General features: G+C 41.1%; 1 protein-coding gene across 6 annotated transcripts in view; it reads right to left on the reverse strand.

The window, feature by feature from the left end:
- The window catches only part of NFATC2 (nuclear factor of activated T cells 2), a 131,473-nt gene that overhangs the window by 43,274 nt on the left and 74,661 nt on the right, over positions 1 to 13,538 (reverse strand). For all 6 annotated transcript variants that reach the window (XM_039498322.1, XM_039498321.1, XM_039498325.1 and 3 more), the window contains exons 7-8: positions 2,807 to 2,862; positions 1,971 to 2,097 (exon numbers count right to left, since the gene is read on the reverse strand). In XM_039498322.1, the coding sequence (XP_039354256.1) occupies positions 1,971 to 2,097; positions 2,807 to 2,862 (183 nt within the window). The remainder of the gene's footprint in view (positions 1 to 1,970; positions 2,098 to 2,806; positions 2,863 to 13,538) is intronic.

Below are 13,538 nucleotides of genomic sequence, written 5' to 3' on the forward strand. Positions count from 1 at the left end.
CCTCACATTTCTCAAGGTTCAAAAATTCAGATTAGCTTATTATTTTTATTGCTGTCATTTTAATTCATTTTTGGCTCGGTTCTGCAATTTCTAGCTCTAGGTGGAACCCAAAGCAAAACTACGAAGAAATCAGGAGAGAGACATTCCTCATAGTACTTCTGGCCCCAGCGGAAAAAGGAATTAATAGACAGTTTATGAGACGTGTTGATATTGCAAGATTTGCAGCCCCGTTTTTCAGTCCAAGAGATGAAATAGAGACCCAGAGGAACAGCCTAGGCTTGACCATTTTTAGAGCTGTCTTCGAGACCCAGTCTTTTTGCATGAGTCTTCCTCAGTAATAATGGCTGCCAGCATCAATAAAAAGAGAATAAACTCCCATTTACAAAAGTTGACTGAATCTTGATGTGCTGGGAAAATGATGCAATTTTCACTTATTGTAACGCCCCCTACATTTTAATGCCCTGAATCTTAGTTCAGGGATACATACCAGGCAGACTGGACAATAGTTATGTAGACAGATAAAAACAATGAGGAGTCCTTGTGGCACCTTAGAGACTAACACATTTATTTGGGCATAAGCTTTCGTGGGCTAAAACCCACTTCATCAGATGCACGGAGTGGAAAATACAGTAAGTGGAAAGTACAGTATAAATATACAGCACATGAAAAGATGGGAGTTGCCTTACCAAGTGGGGGGTCAGTGCTAATGAGGCAAATTCAATTAGGGTGGATGTGGCCCATTCCCAACAGTTGACAAGAAGGGGTGAATATCAACAGAGGGAAAATTACTTTTTGTAGTGCTAAGGAGGCCAATTCAATCATGGTGGAAGTGGCCCATTCCCAACAGTTGACAAGAAGGGGTGAGTATCAACAGAGGGAAAATTATTTTACATTCTATTGCATATATTATATTTATACCTGCTTACTGTATTTTTCACTCCATGCATCTGATGAAGTGGGTTATAGCCCACGAAAACTTATGCCCAAATAAATTTGCTAGTCTCTAAGGTGCCACAAGGACTCCTCATTGTTTTTACTGATACAGACTAACACGGCTACCACTCTGAAACCTGTAGACATATAAATTTCTAATGAAATCTTATAGCTTTTTTAAAAGTTTACATTTTGAGGCTCTTTTTGAAATAACAGCATATTTATAAATTTAATTTCACAGTGCAACAATTTAGTGGCCATCAAAAGCCTTAATGATGTCCTCTCTCTAACTATGAATCATATAGAGCAGTGAAGCATTTTCTACCAGGGATGGGTGAAATGCTTTGTACCAAGTAAGAACTGATCTGGATGTTTCCCCAGCCTTAGAAATTAGCAGCACTGAGATATCATTTCAGAGCTTGAAAAATCCAGTCAGGTTAGTTTTTGCTTTCTGGTTTCCACTGAGAAAATCAGCTAAAACTAGGAAGTGCTGGGAATCTCATGAGTAATCCTGTTTCACTTCTTGCTCACGAATTCCCAAGAGAAACAGTTTGAGAAGCATCCAAACTTTTCTTTCATATCTAAACTGGCCCTACGTTAAAGAATATGTCCTACTCTTCTCCTTCCATACTCTAGTACTCCTTTCCCCAGATCTGATGTTAACTTACTGTGGTACATGTCAACTAGGTAAGGCAATATTCATTGTTTTCACAGGGTCAGAGCACATAAGCATCTGATCCTGTTCTCACTGAAATCATTTGCAAACTATTATTGTCTTAAATGGGGCGAGATCAGCCCATTTCCTGGACATCTGATGTAAAGCCCCCTGACATACACACATGGATATATAAAAAAAATTTCTCCCCCAAAATTACATGCCATCTTTAAACCAATAGTAACTGGTGATCTGGCAGTGACTCTGCATTAAATCAGAAAAATTCAGATGCTTTGTTAATGACAAGAGAATGAGGTATCAGACTACAAAGCCTGCCTTGTCAGAAACTGTAGCCCAATCTGCCCTCTGCATAAAGAATTACCTGGGTGATAGGTAAAATGCTGTGGCTGACTTCTTTTTCTTTTCCCATTGATGACATAGAAATTCACCTTCACAGGTGTACGGATGTGCTTGTTCCGATACTCTGGTATCTCTACAAAAAGCATGCTCTGAAACAATGAAAGGCGACAATATGGTATTAGAAACCCAAGTCCAATGATCAACAGGCTCTCAGGCAACTACCCCATGGAGTATATATCCTTGGAGGAAGGAAAAGGAATTTTCTTGTTCCCCTCTGAAAAGGAGGATGTGGGGAAAGAAGGGACAGGTGGGTTAGGACTGGAAGATTTCTGATATCAGGAAACTGGTTTTTAAATGTCACATCCTCTACGGCTTCTGTTGCTAGTCTCCTGATGTTGAAGAGAGAAATCTCAGCTAAAGAGAACACACACAATACCGATTAATGTTTCAGTGCTTTAACTACTCCTATGCACTTGATAAACATGAAATGTAATTATTCTATATATGTATTTATTACTTTTTAACAATCTGATCCCACTGATCCAACTTCCATAGCAACAGTGCCATTCACTTCCTTAGGAGCAGATAAGGCCCATTGCACTAGAAGGCGCTGATGGTATCCTGTAAGTTTTCCACTGACCTCAGTAGGAGTCAAGGCTGCTCAGCACCTTGCAGAATCAGTCCCAGAATGTAAATAAAGCAGCGCAAACCAAGGGTCCCAGCCTGCAAAGCTCTGAGCAGGCTGGACTCCCACTGAAGTCAATGGAAGTTGGAGGTGCTCAGCACCTTGCAGAAGATGTTCTCAGCATATAGCTGAAAAGCAGGGAGTAAAGGACATACATTATGTTGCATACTTACAGGTTGGCTCTTATCTTTATCCACTGTCGCCTCCATCTCCCAGATCTGCTGACCATCTAAAAGTAATATTACACTATTAACTTGTTGGAAAATGTTATCAGAAACCTGACTTAAATAAAGTCAGATTAGTCATTAAGGCTCTAATTTAGCAGAGCACTTAAGCACATGCTTAGTTCCAACTGAAGTCAATGGGATTTAAATGTAAGCATGTACTTGAGTACTTTCCTGAACAGAAAAAGACGTATGCACATGCTTAAAGTTAAGCACACGCTTACGTGCTTTTCTGAATTGAGGCCCAGCTGATGCTTTATATGTAAATATTAGGAATGTTCGATACAAATGAAACATCTTGCTTTTCAGCAAGGCTCTGACTTCAGCCAGCAGGATTGACTGAGGGTACAAGGAGGTCAAATGATTTGACCAGAGTCATGCTGTGAGTCAGCGGCTCAGCAGAACCCGATTGAATTTTCATTGTTTGTTTTAACCATAAAACCATGCAAGTCTTCATCTTCCTTAGTAAGATGCATGTTACTGACTGGAGGATTAGTGTCTAGTAAAAAGCTATTATTTATTGAAATATAAATCCTAATTTTTCACCTAAATTTGTGTGTCACTGGTTTTAAGTGCCCAAATTGAGACAGCAGGGGCTTTGATTTTCAGAGATACTGAGCACCCAGAGCTCTCACTGAAATCACCTGGTGGTGTGAGTGCTCAGCACCTCTGAAAATCAAAGCCCCAGTTTTCCCTAGTAGCAGTTTATAGGGACAGATTGTTACTGCATTTTTTTTAAACAGGAAAAAAGATATTACCCAAGGTGAAGGGAAAGAGGGAACATTATTATTATTAGAAGACGACTCATCCATTTGTTTTATTTTATTCTACCCAAGCTTTTTAAGAACCATAGTTGGGAAGACAGTTACAAGGTGTCTGATTTCTTTGTGCTATTTGTGTCCTCTTCCTGTTCTGATATGTACAACATGAAGCCTAAATGTACGTGATAGCTATCTATCAACCCATCTACTTTAGCCAGTAATAAAAATAACCTATAGCTAGATATGCACCTTCAGTATGTCTTTACTCCAAACTTCTAACAACTGCCATATACATTCACTGTCTGGGTTATCCAACTACAATGGATTGAGGATTTACTGTATATGCTCTAATTAGCAATAAATCCATCACATCCATAATGATGGCAACTGAAACACAGAACCTCTTTCTGCTGCCTATTACAGTCGTGCACTTCCAGTGAGTTACATGGAATTACACAGATATAGCTGAGAGCAGAATTTGGCCTACAGTAATTCAATCTGCTTTCTCTCTTTCTGTTGCTCTCTAGCATTATCAGTAGCATAGTCCAAAGTCTCTTAGCAACCCAAGGCTAACAATATTAGGTAAGTCATATACCCTGAATATTTTTTCATTTAAGGGCTGTTCAAAGAAATATAGTACAAAATACGTCCTGTGAAGAGCCTGGCAGTTACTTTGGAGACTGCTGAGGGCTTTGGGGTCATTGCATATTTAGTCTCTCTGAGGTGCAATGTCACTTTGATTGTGTTACACATATTTTTTACATATCCATCTAAAATAGATTATATATATACTGCTCTGCCACTGCATTCTATGTACTGCATCAGCCTGGGACATTTCTTACAACAGTACGTGGGTGTCCATTAACACCAATTTAGCTCACTGTCTGCTACTGTAAAACTCTGCATACTACTGCACGTTGATAAAATGGCATCCCAAGTTTTGTGTGTGAAATGTAAACTGTTGGACTGAAATTAAATTTTGCCGAAACAGAAATAAATGTCTCCTTGGAACCGTCATGATTGGACCATACGTTGTGTACGATACCTACATAAATCTACCTGCCTTAATAGCTTTATTAGTTGTACTGCTTGCATGCTTCTGAGTCACCTCTTAATGGGCCACGCAGGAAAATAAAACCCACCTACTAAGAGCAACTTATCTTAGAGATCCGTTTACTGTAATATATACTCTACACATGCTGTAGGGCATTTATTTGAATGCACTAAAGCATATTTAGGCATGTGACAACAATAAAAAAAGTTTTATATTAGTAGAATTAAATTAGTAGGGTTCAAAAACTATAGGCATCCGATTGTGCGCCCAATCATCACGTGTACACATGCCAGGCAAGCTATTGTGTGTCCAAATGGTCAATGCAGGGGTTTTGCATATGCATTTTTAGTACTAGTGCACAAATTAGGGGCTCAGTCTAGCCAGGAATATTTTTTCATTGACCCAAAAAATAATTTGGAAGCTGCTTTTCTTTTTTTAAAGGACTTTGAGCCCTGCCGCTAACATTTTCAGTACATTGCATTGGGGTTTTAGTCAGGTGATTTGCTTTAAAAATGTTGATGGAGTGTAAAAACTCCTAATAGCTCTCTGAAAATTTGATTAATATGAATTATGGGAATTGTGCATCCAAATCACTGAGCCAGCACGCAAAACTCTTTCAACAGTTCAGCCACTAGCTGAGTGTTTGTGCTGGGGGTGGGTGGGGGGCGGAATCTCCAAAGGTGAGGTTCTGTTGGAAGGTTTCCCTGAAGCTTATACATATGCTTTGGGTCTACAGAACTGGGGTGGAAATCTAATGAAAACTGCTTCTAATAAGACTTCTTATTTTTCCTGATGCCTGGAAATTCTGCAAGAGCAACCTCTCTCTTGTGTTATATTGGGACTTCTGCTTCTAGTCCGAATGGAAGCAAAGAATGTAGGAAAATGAAAGAGGATTGTGAGGATTTTTATGTTTTATTTAATGCACTTTTCCCCATTTATGCTCTTTGTTTTCTCTTTGTATTCCACTCCATGTGGCTAATGAGAACTGGCAGGACAGTTGCACTTGGCTGTTTAATCCGTTTCCTCCCTGCAGCCCATAAGCAGAGGCTAATTCCAACTCCAGGAGAGATACTTGTGTTTGAGCGTAGCTAGGGTGGTGAGGGGCTAACTGCCTTGAGTATGTACCCATCCAAGATGCTAGGGGTGTACTCAGGACAGCTAGCCCCTCCCCCTGTTTGCATTGCTGCTGGTACCCTTCTATTTTTGGTGCATGAGGTGAATAAGATCTAAAGTAGGTATGTCTCCTCCTGCTGGACTTTACATCTTCCCGCTTGAAGTGTAGACCTACCCTAAGTAATAACAACAACATGCCATATTCATCCCAGTGTAACTCCACCGGCTGCCATCAGGGATGAATTTGGCCCAGCCTATAATGCCTTTCATCCAATGATCTCGAAGCAACAATAAGTAATTAAGTCAGCACCCCTACGCGGTAGCTAAGGGGCACCCACTGCTGAAATGCAGCCACCTCTGGGTTGGAATACGGCTGCTGTTTAACTGTGTGTAGCAGCATCACTACACACTGGAGAGCAGAAAGTGAAGAATACTCAATCCAGTTGAAAGTGCAGGGGGATTTGTAGCCCAGATGGAATTACTGGAGATGGCGTAATCTAACTGCTACTGCTACTACTACTGAATTACTACCCAGCCGAGGCTCTGACTCAAACAACCTCTCAAAGAGGGAGAAAGAATCCCCCTTACATCCATTCTAAGGACTAGCTGGATTTGGGTGCACAGGCATAAGTGGGACCAGTCACCCACTTACTCTCTCCCTGCAGTGAAGAGAGTGTACAAATGGCTGGAGACTTGGCTCCATCCCCTCTCACTGAACAGAGTAGTTGAGCCAATGCAAGGACTATGGAGCAGTTTACTACTGTTACAAGTGAGCAGTAAATCACTCTCCCTCCTCTCTCCACCAACAAGGCGGCGTCAGGGGAGGAATTATGACTCAACATGTCTCTGAGTCACAGTCCCTCCCTTGAGACTACTCCTGAAGTTGTATAGTTTATGCACTGTCCAGAGCTGTGCCTAAAGGCACAATCTACCCCTTTGTCTAAAAGCTGGCGGCACAGATTTTTCAGAACTGCACGCTCCGTCACCAGGATACTCTGGACAATCACAGCACTGGCATGCAAAAATGCCCAGTTAGATACTCTGTTACTTGCATGTGCAATCAAACACAAATGCCTACACAACTATTGTAGTGCAAACTGGGACTGCAGATATGCATAGGTTATGAAAATCTGGGGCTAGGTGCCAGCATCTTCTTATTTATGGTCATCTTTAACACCCTCTTGGATACTTTTTTTGTTGTTACTCTACAGGAAGAAAATGCTGAATAATTTCCTTTTAGTACTGAACAGTTCAGTTTCTCCAAAGTGAGCCCGTTGTGTCTTCTATATATACTTACACGCAGTAATGGAGTTCCAGAGTGCAGACAGCATAAGCAGGCTGTAATTAGAGTCTGCAAGCCTCTCACCTGATTTGCTGCTTAGCCCTAACATCCCAGAGGACCACTGTGTAAATTAATGGAGAGGATTCCAGAATTTTAATAATGAGCGTTTATTTTGGCCACTGCTGTGGACTGTCACAGGTTACAGCTATGCTTCTGTTAACACATTTACTGCTGAAACCTATAGAGTCAGTTGAAATGAAAACACCTTTTTTTTGTGTGTGTGGCAGCTCTGGGTTTACTCCAGCAAAAACAAGGGCACCTCATGGCTGAAAAGCAGCACTTACTGAAGAATTCCCTTTGTAGATGGTAATTATGGTGAAAGGACATCATATTAGCTCTTAAGGATTCCTCGTAAATCAAAAATACCAAAGAGATTGATATTGCGATTCCTCTGACTGTAAGAGGAGGAGGAGATCAACAGCAAAAAGCATCTTACAGTAAAATAGTTTATAAATCAATCAATTAGGAGTTGACTGGGGATTTTTTTCTGCTCGAGGAATTGAAGGATAGGGTTAAAGCAGTTGAAAAGCACAGCTGGAGGCAGACCCCTTGCAATGGTGTTTACACTGATCTGGTGATGAACTTCACTTTTCACTTGCTGTAGTGCATTGTCCCATACACCACTCTGACAAAGCACCTCCTGCTGCCTAGTCCTGGGTCTCCACCCAGCTCTGCCAAAGCACCTCAACTCTCGACATGCAAAACCTCCTTTTATTACAGTCCTGGTTCTCCATATTACTGCCAGAGCCTCAAAGGCAGATACTTGCTATTTTCGCCCTTGGCATCTTCAAACTACCACGTGAGATGTGGAAATTCACTACAGATTCCGTTCAATTAATTTTCATTTTTGACCTTTTCTTGCCTTCGCATTTGAAGCCAGGACTTCATTGGTGACAAGCTGGGCACTCATTGTTCCAGCCAGTACTTAAAACTACACCTTTGGACAAGGTGAAGGTTAGAGGCTTGTTTGACACATAGTGGAGTTATGAGATTTTGCTGTTGTAGGTTAAGTACTATAAATTCTTGAACTGGAGAGAAGTTAAGAATTAGGATACAGTTGAATGTCAAATTAGCCAAGAAAATCCTATTTGTAAAACCAAAAGCCGACTGGTATATTTCTAGCTACAAGTCTGGGGGCTAGTCTTACTCTCAGAACTGCATGGGTTAAACAGTTCCTTAACTAACCCTCGAAGCCAGCAGGCACATGCATATAACGTTGAGTCATCTAAACAATGCAGTATGACTGATCCCTAATAACAGCTAAGGCAACTAAATGGGACTTTTGCCTCTGTTCTTCCTCATTATAGAATATGATCATCTTAGATCATGTGCCATACCCCAGTGTTTATATAACAGAGTTACCTTGGTCATAGACATAGTACAGGCAGAGAGTTTTAGCCATCAGTAATGCATAAAACAAAGGCAACACAGGCCTCGGAGTCATATTCAATACGCAAGAGGCCTGTGAACGCAAACCACAACAACATTCGATTTGATTTAGTGACTGAGCCACTGAAACTGCATTGAAAACTAATGAATCCAGGCATAAAAATCAGATGATGTTTAGACTGAGTTCAAAGTCCATGGGGATTAAGAGTGGGAACGAGGCTAACGCCAAGTAAACAAGGAATGTATTTATTTTGGGGTTATCATTCTAATGACGACGGATGCTTCTACATGGATCTATTTATGCCCACAGCCATTAAACATTTTCCTACCAAATCTGTCACCAGTGACAATTCCTGTTCTTTAAGCACTGAAACGCTGTTGAATATAAACATTTTGCAGCTCATGCACTGACCTTTATGCTTAAATATCATGTGGCATGCTCCATCTGTCTTGCTGCTTTTCTTTTATAGTCATGTACATACAAACCCTAATTTTAGATGGTCAATATTTGCTTTTCCCTTAACCCCCATGGCTATGATCAATGGAGCAAGCCTCTGGCAGAGGCCATGAGGCCACACATTAATGGCTGCATTCATTAAAAAGAACCCCACTTTAACCTATTTTTTTTCATAACAATAATAATAAAAAGCAACCTCTGAAGTGTGCACACCCAGAAAGATAACTGAAAATCTGAATAAAATGTGACATGGAGTTGGCCTCTCTTGGGTTCACTGATGGGGCAGCCCTGAACACAGAATACTTTCCACACAGCTGCCAACACAACACATTTCACCAGCATGAAATATGCATAAATGTGTGTGGAAGGAAGGGGAGAGAGAGAGAGATTGAAGCAAAATTTTAAAATGAGCTATTAAAAAGATGTACGCAATGTAGCTGTAGCCATGTCTCTCTCTCGCTCACCAACAGAAGCTGGGTCAATAAAAGATATTACCTCACCCACCTTGTCCTTCTACTGAAAAAGTGGAATTTTTACCAGAACAGTGAGAGATGCACAGGTTACTAATACCTATATTATAATAAAATCTATAGGTCCCAGCTGAGATTGAGACGCGATAGCCTTTCTATAGGCCTGGAAGGATTCTCTTTTTATCGGTAAATATCAATAAATGTTGATTTCACCATGTGCGCGCACACACACACATACACCAACCAACAAATAAAATATTTCCACTGAGAATGCTCAAAATTTACAGCTAGGCAAAGTCAGAAAAAAGCTGCTTGAGAACGTATTAGACATGGATCTAAGGCTATGTATTTTGACAGAACATGTTGACAATTTGTGTTTTAATGGTTTTAAATGTAACATTGACACCCTTGGTTGGCGTCAGCAGGGATCAACCTGGGACCCTTAGAGCTAAAGTCATGAGCCTCTATTGCCTGAGCTAAAAGACTTGTGTCGCTTAGCCAACCTGTAGCAGGTTCATCAATCGCTAGCTGGCCTAACCACCACTAGAGGGAGACAGAGTAATTATTTTCAGACCCCTCTCTTGTCTAAGCCACCAACTGTGAAAATTTAAATTAATAATTGAAAAAAGGCTTTAAAATAACAATATTATCCATTGAAATTAGAAAAAAATAAAAATCTAATTCTCTCAAGCCTGTTTTTATAGTTTGATGTAAATAGGTTTCTTCCCCACTGAGCAACATGCCCAATGTCAGTACTGGAGGAACTGCCTAGCGTTTAGATATCATAATCATGCTCTCTCCATGCGTTAGATAGAAACACATTTTCAGTCACCTCTGTGCTTGCTAACAGAGAAAACTGGGCATCAGCCTGGCTGATAATTTATCCCCCGCGTGTGTGTATACCACTGCCTTCTGCTGGCTAGACTCAAAACTTCTCCACCCGTGTACTGAAGTAAGGATGCCACAGAAGCAAAGCAACAAGCCTTCAGAAGGGGTTCCTGCACTTCATGGAACAGCTTAACTGCCCCAGAAGAGGACTGGCATATTTTCAGACGTTGCCTCTTCTTATTGTGCACATAGGTAACCAGAACGGATTACAGAACCTGACCTAAAATTTGGACCCAGAAAGGAAACAAAGTGGAGGGTAGTGGTGGAAAATGCATTTCAAAACCATTGGAATCTATTCAGTTCTACATTCTGTTGAAGGCTTAGTAGCAGTTTATTTCTGACCCCGAACACCTATTTCTAAAAAAGGGGACATAATGCACTCTAGCTAAACCTATTTTCATGATTTTTTCACCCCTTTATCATCATGTTTACTAAGTCGTCATAAGCATATAAGAGTGGCAATGAAGCCCCTGTGTGCCCTGTTACCTAAAATCAGTGGCTGCGCTATCCCTGAAAGGACACCCACTTGAAAACACATTGCCATTACTACCCAAAGTCGTAGATGAGCCCAGCTCCTAACCAGCTCATTGCCAGGGGCCACAGGAGCAAAGAGGCTCTTGAATGCTGTGTGAGGATTTTATGTATAGAATTCAGACAGCATCGCTGAAGGGCCAGCAGATCAACTCAAGAAGGTAAATGTAGCTGGTGGATTTAGACCTCTCAGCCACAGTGGCCTTGATAGCCGACTTCTCGGTTTTTACCGGTATGGTTCCCTGTATTTGTTCATTTAATGGTTTGTCTTAGTTGGCAAGTCTCTAACATACAGTGCAGTGAAATGTTCAGGAAATAGCTGATTTTTGTACTGCTTCAGGGCAGTGAGCTTTAGCACTAAGCCCTGATGAGAGATCTGATTGTGTCAGAGAAATGAATGAGTTGTTAGAAGAATGTAATTCTACCTTTCTAGCCCAAACCATGATCGGACCAAAAGCCTTGCTTCAAACTTTGGGGGGAAATGAAAGTGTCAATCCGCATTAGGAAAACTTTGCATGATCCTCTGCAGGTCCCTTGTAGTTGTTTTTCTTAATTAGTCAAATAAGTTTTCTCGATCCAGTTACAGCCTTTGCACATTATTCATGATCCCTTATTCATTACGATGGATTGTTAACTAGCAGGAAAATGAGCTTTCTGCCTTAGCTGAGCTGGCATGACTGATGGACTGAGACGGTCAGGAAATTCTTTTCACAGTTCTCACAAACTGAAGACTAACCATATTATTCTGTGGATTCTATAGCCGCTGGTAAGTGATTTTCAATTGAAAATGTACATTGCCTTTTAAGGATCACACCAAATATTTAATGGACACTGTGTTAACTTCTCATCACACAGTTAGCCCTCGTCAACTTCTAAAGGAATTTAGCATGGCTGGTAGGACAGTTGCTTCATCACTAAACGCCTATATAGCATTGCCTCTGGGCTTGGTTATTCACAGTGCTTCTTGGAAGCGCTTCCAAAATGCATGAAGCTTAATATGTCTCTGACTTTTTATGAGCAGGTGATAGGCTGCTCCCCACCCCCCACCGAGAAGACCCTAAAAAAATTTTCAAGATGCCCCAAGAACAAAAACGATCACAACTTTGCCAACTCCACTGATGGAACAGAATCCACTTATGGAATGTTCAGAAACGTCCTGGGAGACACTGTTAGGGGATGACATCTGATCTCAGCCAGTGGCATTACTCTGACTCACACCGCTGAAAGTGAGGTCAGAATGTGACCCTAGGCAGTGCTCCCCGGGAACTTCCACTTTGAGATAACTCTCAAAGTCAGAGTTACTGCAGCTGGAACACATTTACAGCTCACCCAAAATGGGCCACTTAGTTCTTCATAAGGGTTGAATGCTGTGGATTTTTGTGTTTTGTTTTTGTTTTTGGATCAAAACTCCCATTGCGGTTAATAAAGATGTGCTTGTGGTGAGCTGAAGCCAGTGCTTTCATTTCACTGAGGACTTGAATTTGAGTCATCAAGGCCAAAGATACATGTCAGGGTCTGGGAGGTAAAAGGCCAGCGAATTAGTCATCCACCATTCAACCCCACCCCAAGTCTGACATTTGGTACAGTGAGAACAAGTCTTAGAGGAGCAGTCCCCGAGTCTATTGTTTAAGGAATTCGACCTGAGTTGCAATGAAACAAATACAGTAGTTGAGTAGTGAAACAGCAGGGGCAGATTGTAGTTCCAGAGCTGTTCCAAATAATTCCTTAGGCCAATTCATGGAAATATACTTCATTTTTTTAAATAAGAAATATATATCATACACATATTTCTATATTTTATTAAACAAAAGCTCCACTCAAAATAAAATCACTGCGAACCTCCATATAAGAAAATGAGTCACACCAGGATGCGATGACTAAGTGGGAGAACGGGGAATTCCACTATCCACGCCAGCTTTTTATACGATCAATTTACTTTCAACAGGTGATGGGAGCTTCTCTCGCTGCCTTTTGTTTATTCCAAGAAATGTCATTGTTTTGTTTTTTTTAAAGTTTCAAAGCTGAATAATCAGGAACAGGCCTGCTTCCACCCAGAGCCCCCATAGTAAACAGTAAGCCAGGGAATCCAAGCCAGTAGTGGCTGCCTGTGTTAATAAGGATTTACCAGCTGTAAAATTCCAAAACCTTGTGTCATATGAGGAAACCTTCCAAAACACTGGATTCCACTGTGTCTTAGTGAGTCTCTCACAGCTATGGCAACTCAGCTTCTGCAGCCACATTTTTTAAATATAAATATATACTTGTTGAATGTATCCTTAGATTCCGCCCCCCTGTTTTGCAGTGGGGTTTTGGGATCCCCGGTTTAACATCTGACAACTTCCCCCTGGAGTGTGAGAATGCTTGGGGCACTACACATCACACCCAGGCTAAAGCATGCAGCTAGAACGGTTGGCAGTGCTTTTTCAGCAACTGTTAGATTGAGAAAAGCAGAACGTTCCATTTACCAATGAAACTTCCCGTCTGCTCAACAGAAAAAAGACAAACTTTAAGCTGCCATGAAGGCCAACATAATAAGCATGTGGCATGTTGATGGCTTATGCTCCTCTTCAGCCAAATGCTCAAGCACTGGCATTTATCAAGGCATCTTTGTCTTCCTTCACCCAAAGCATTGCCCTCTACAGTTCATGCTGAAACCTGACCTCTTTTGGCAGCAAA

This window comes from Mauremys reevesii, linkage group 13 (assembly GCF_016161935.1).
Source record: "Mauremys reevesii isolate NIE-2019 linkage group 13, ASM1616193v1, whole genome shotgun sequence".
Lineage (NCBI taxonomy): Eukaryota > Metazoa > Chordata > Testudines > Geoemydidae > Mauremys > Mauremys reevesii.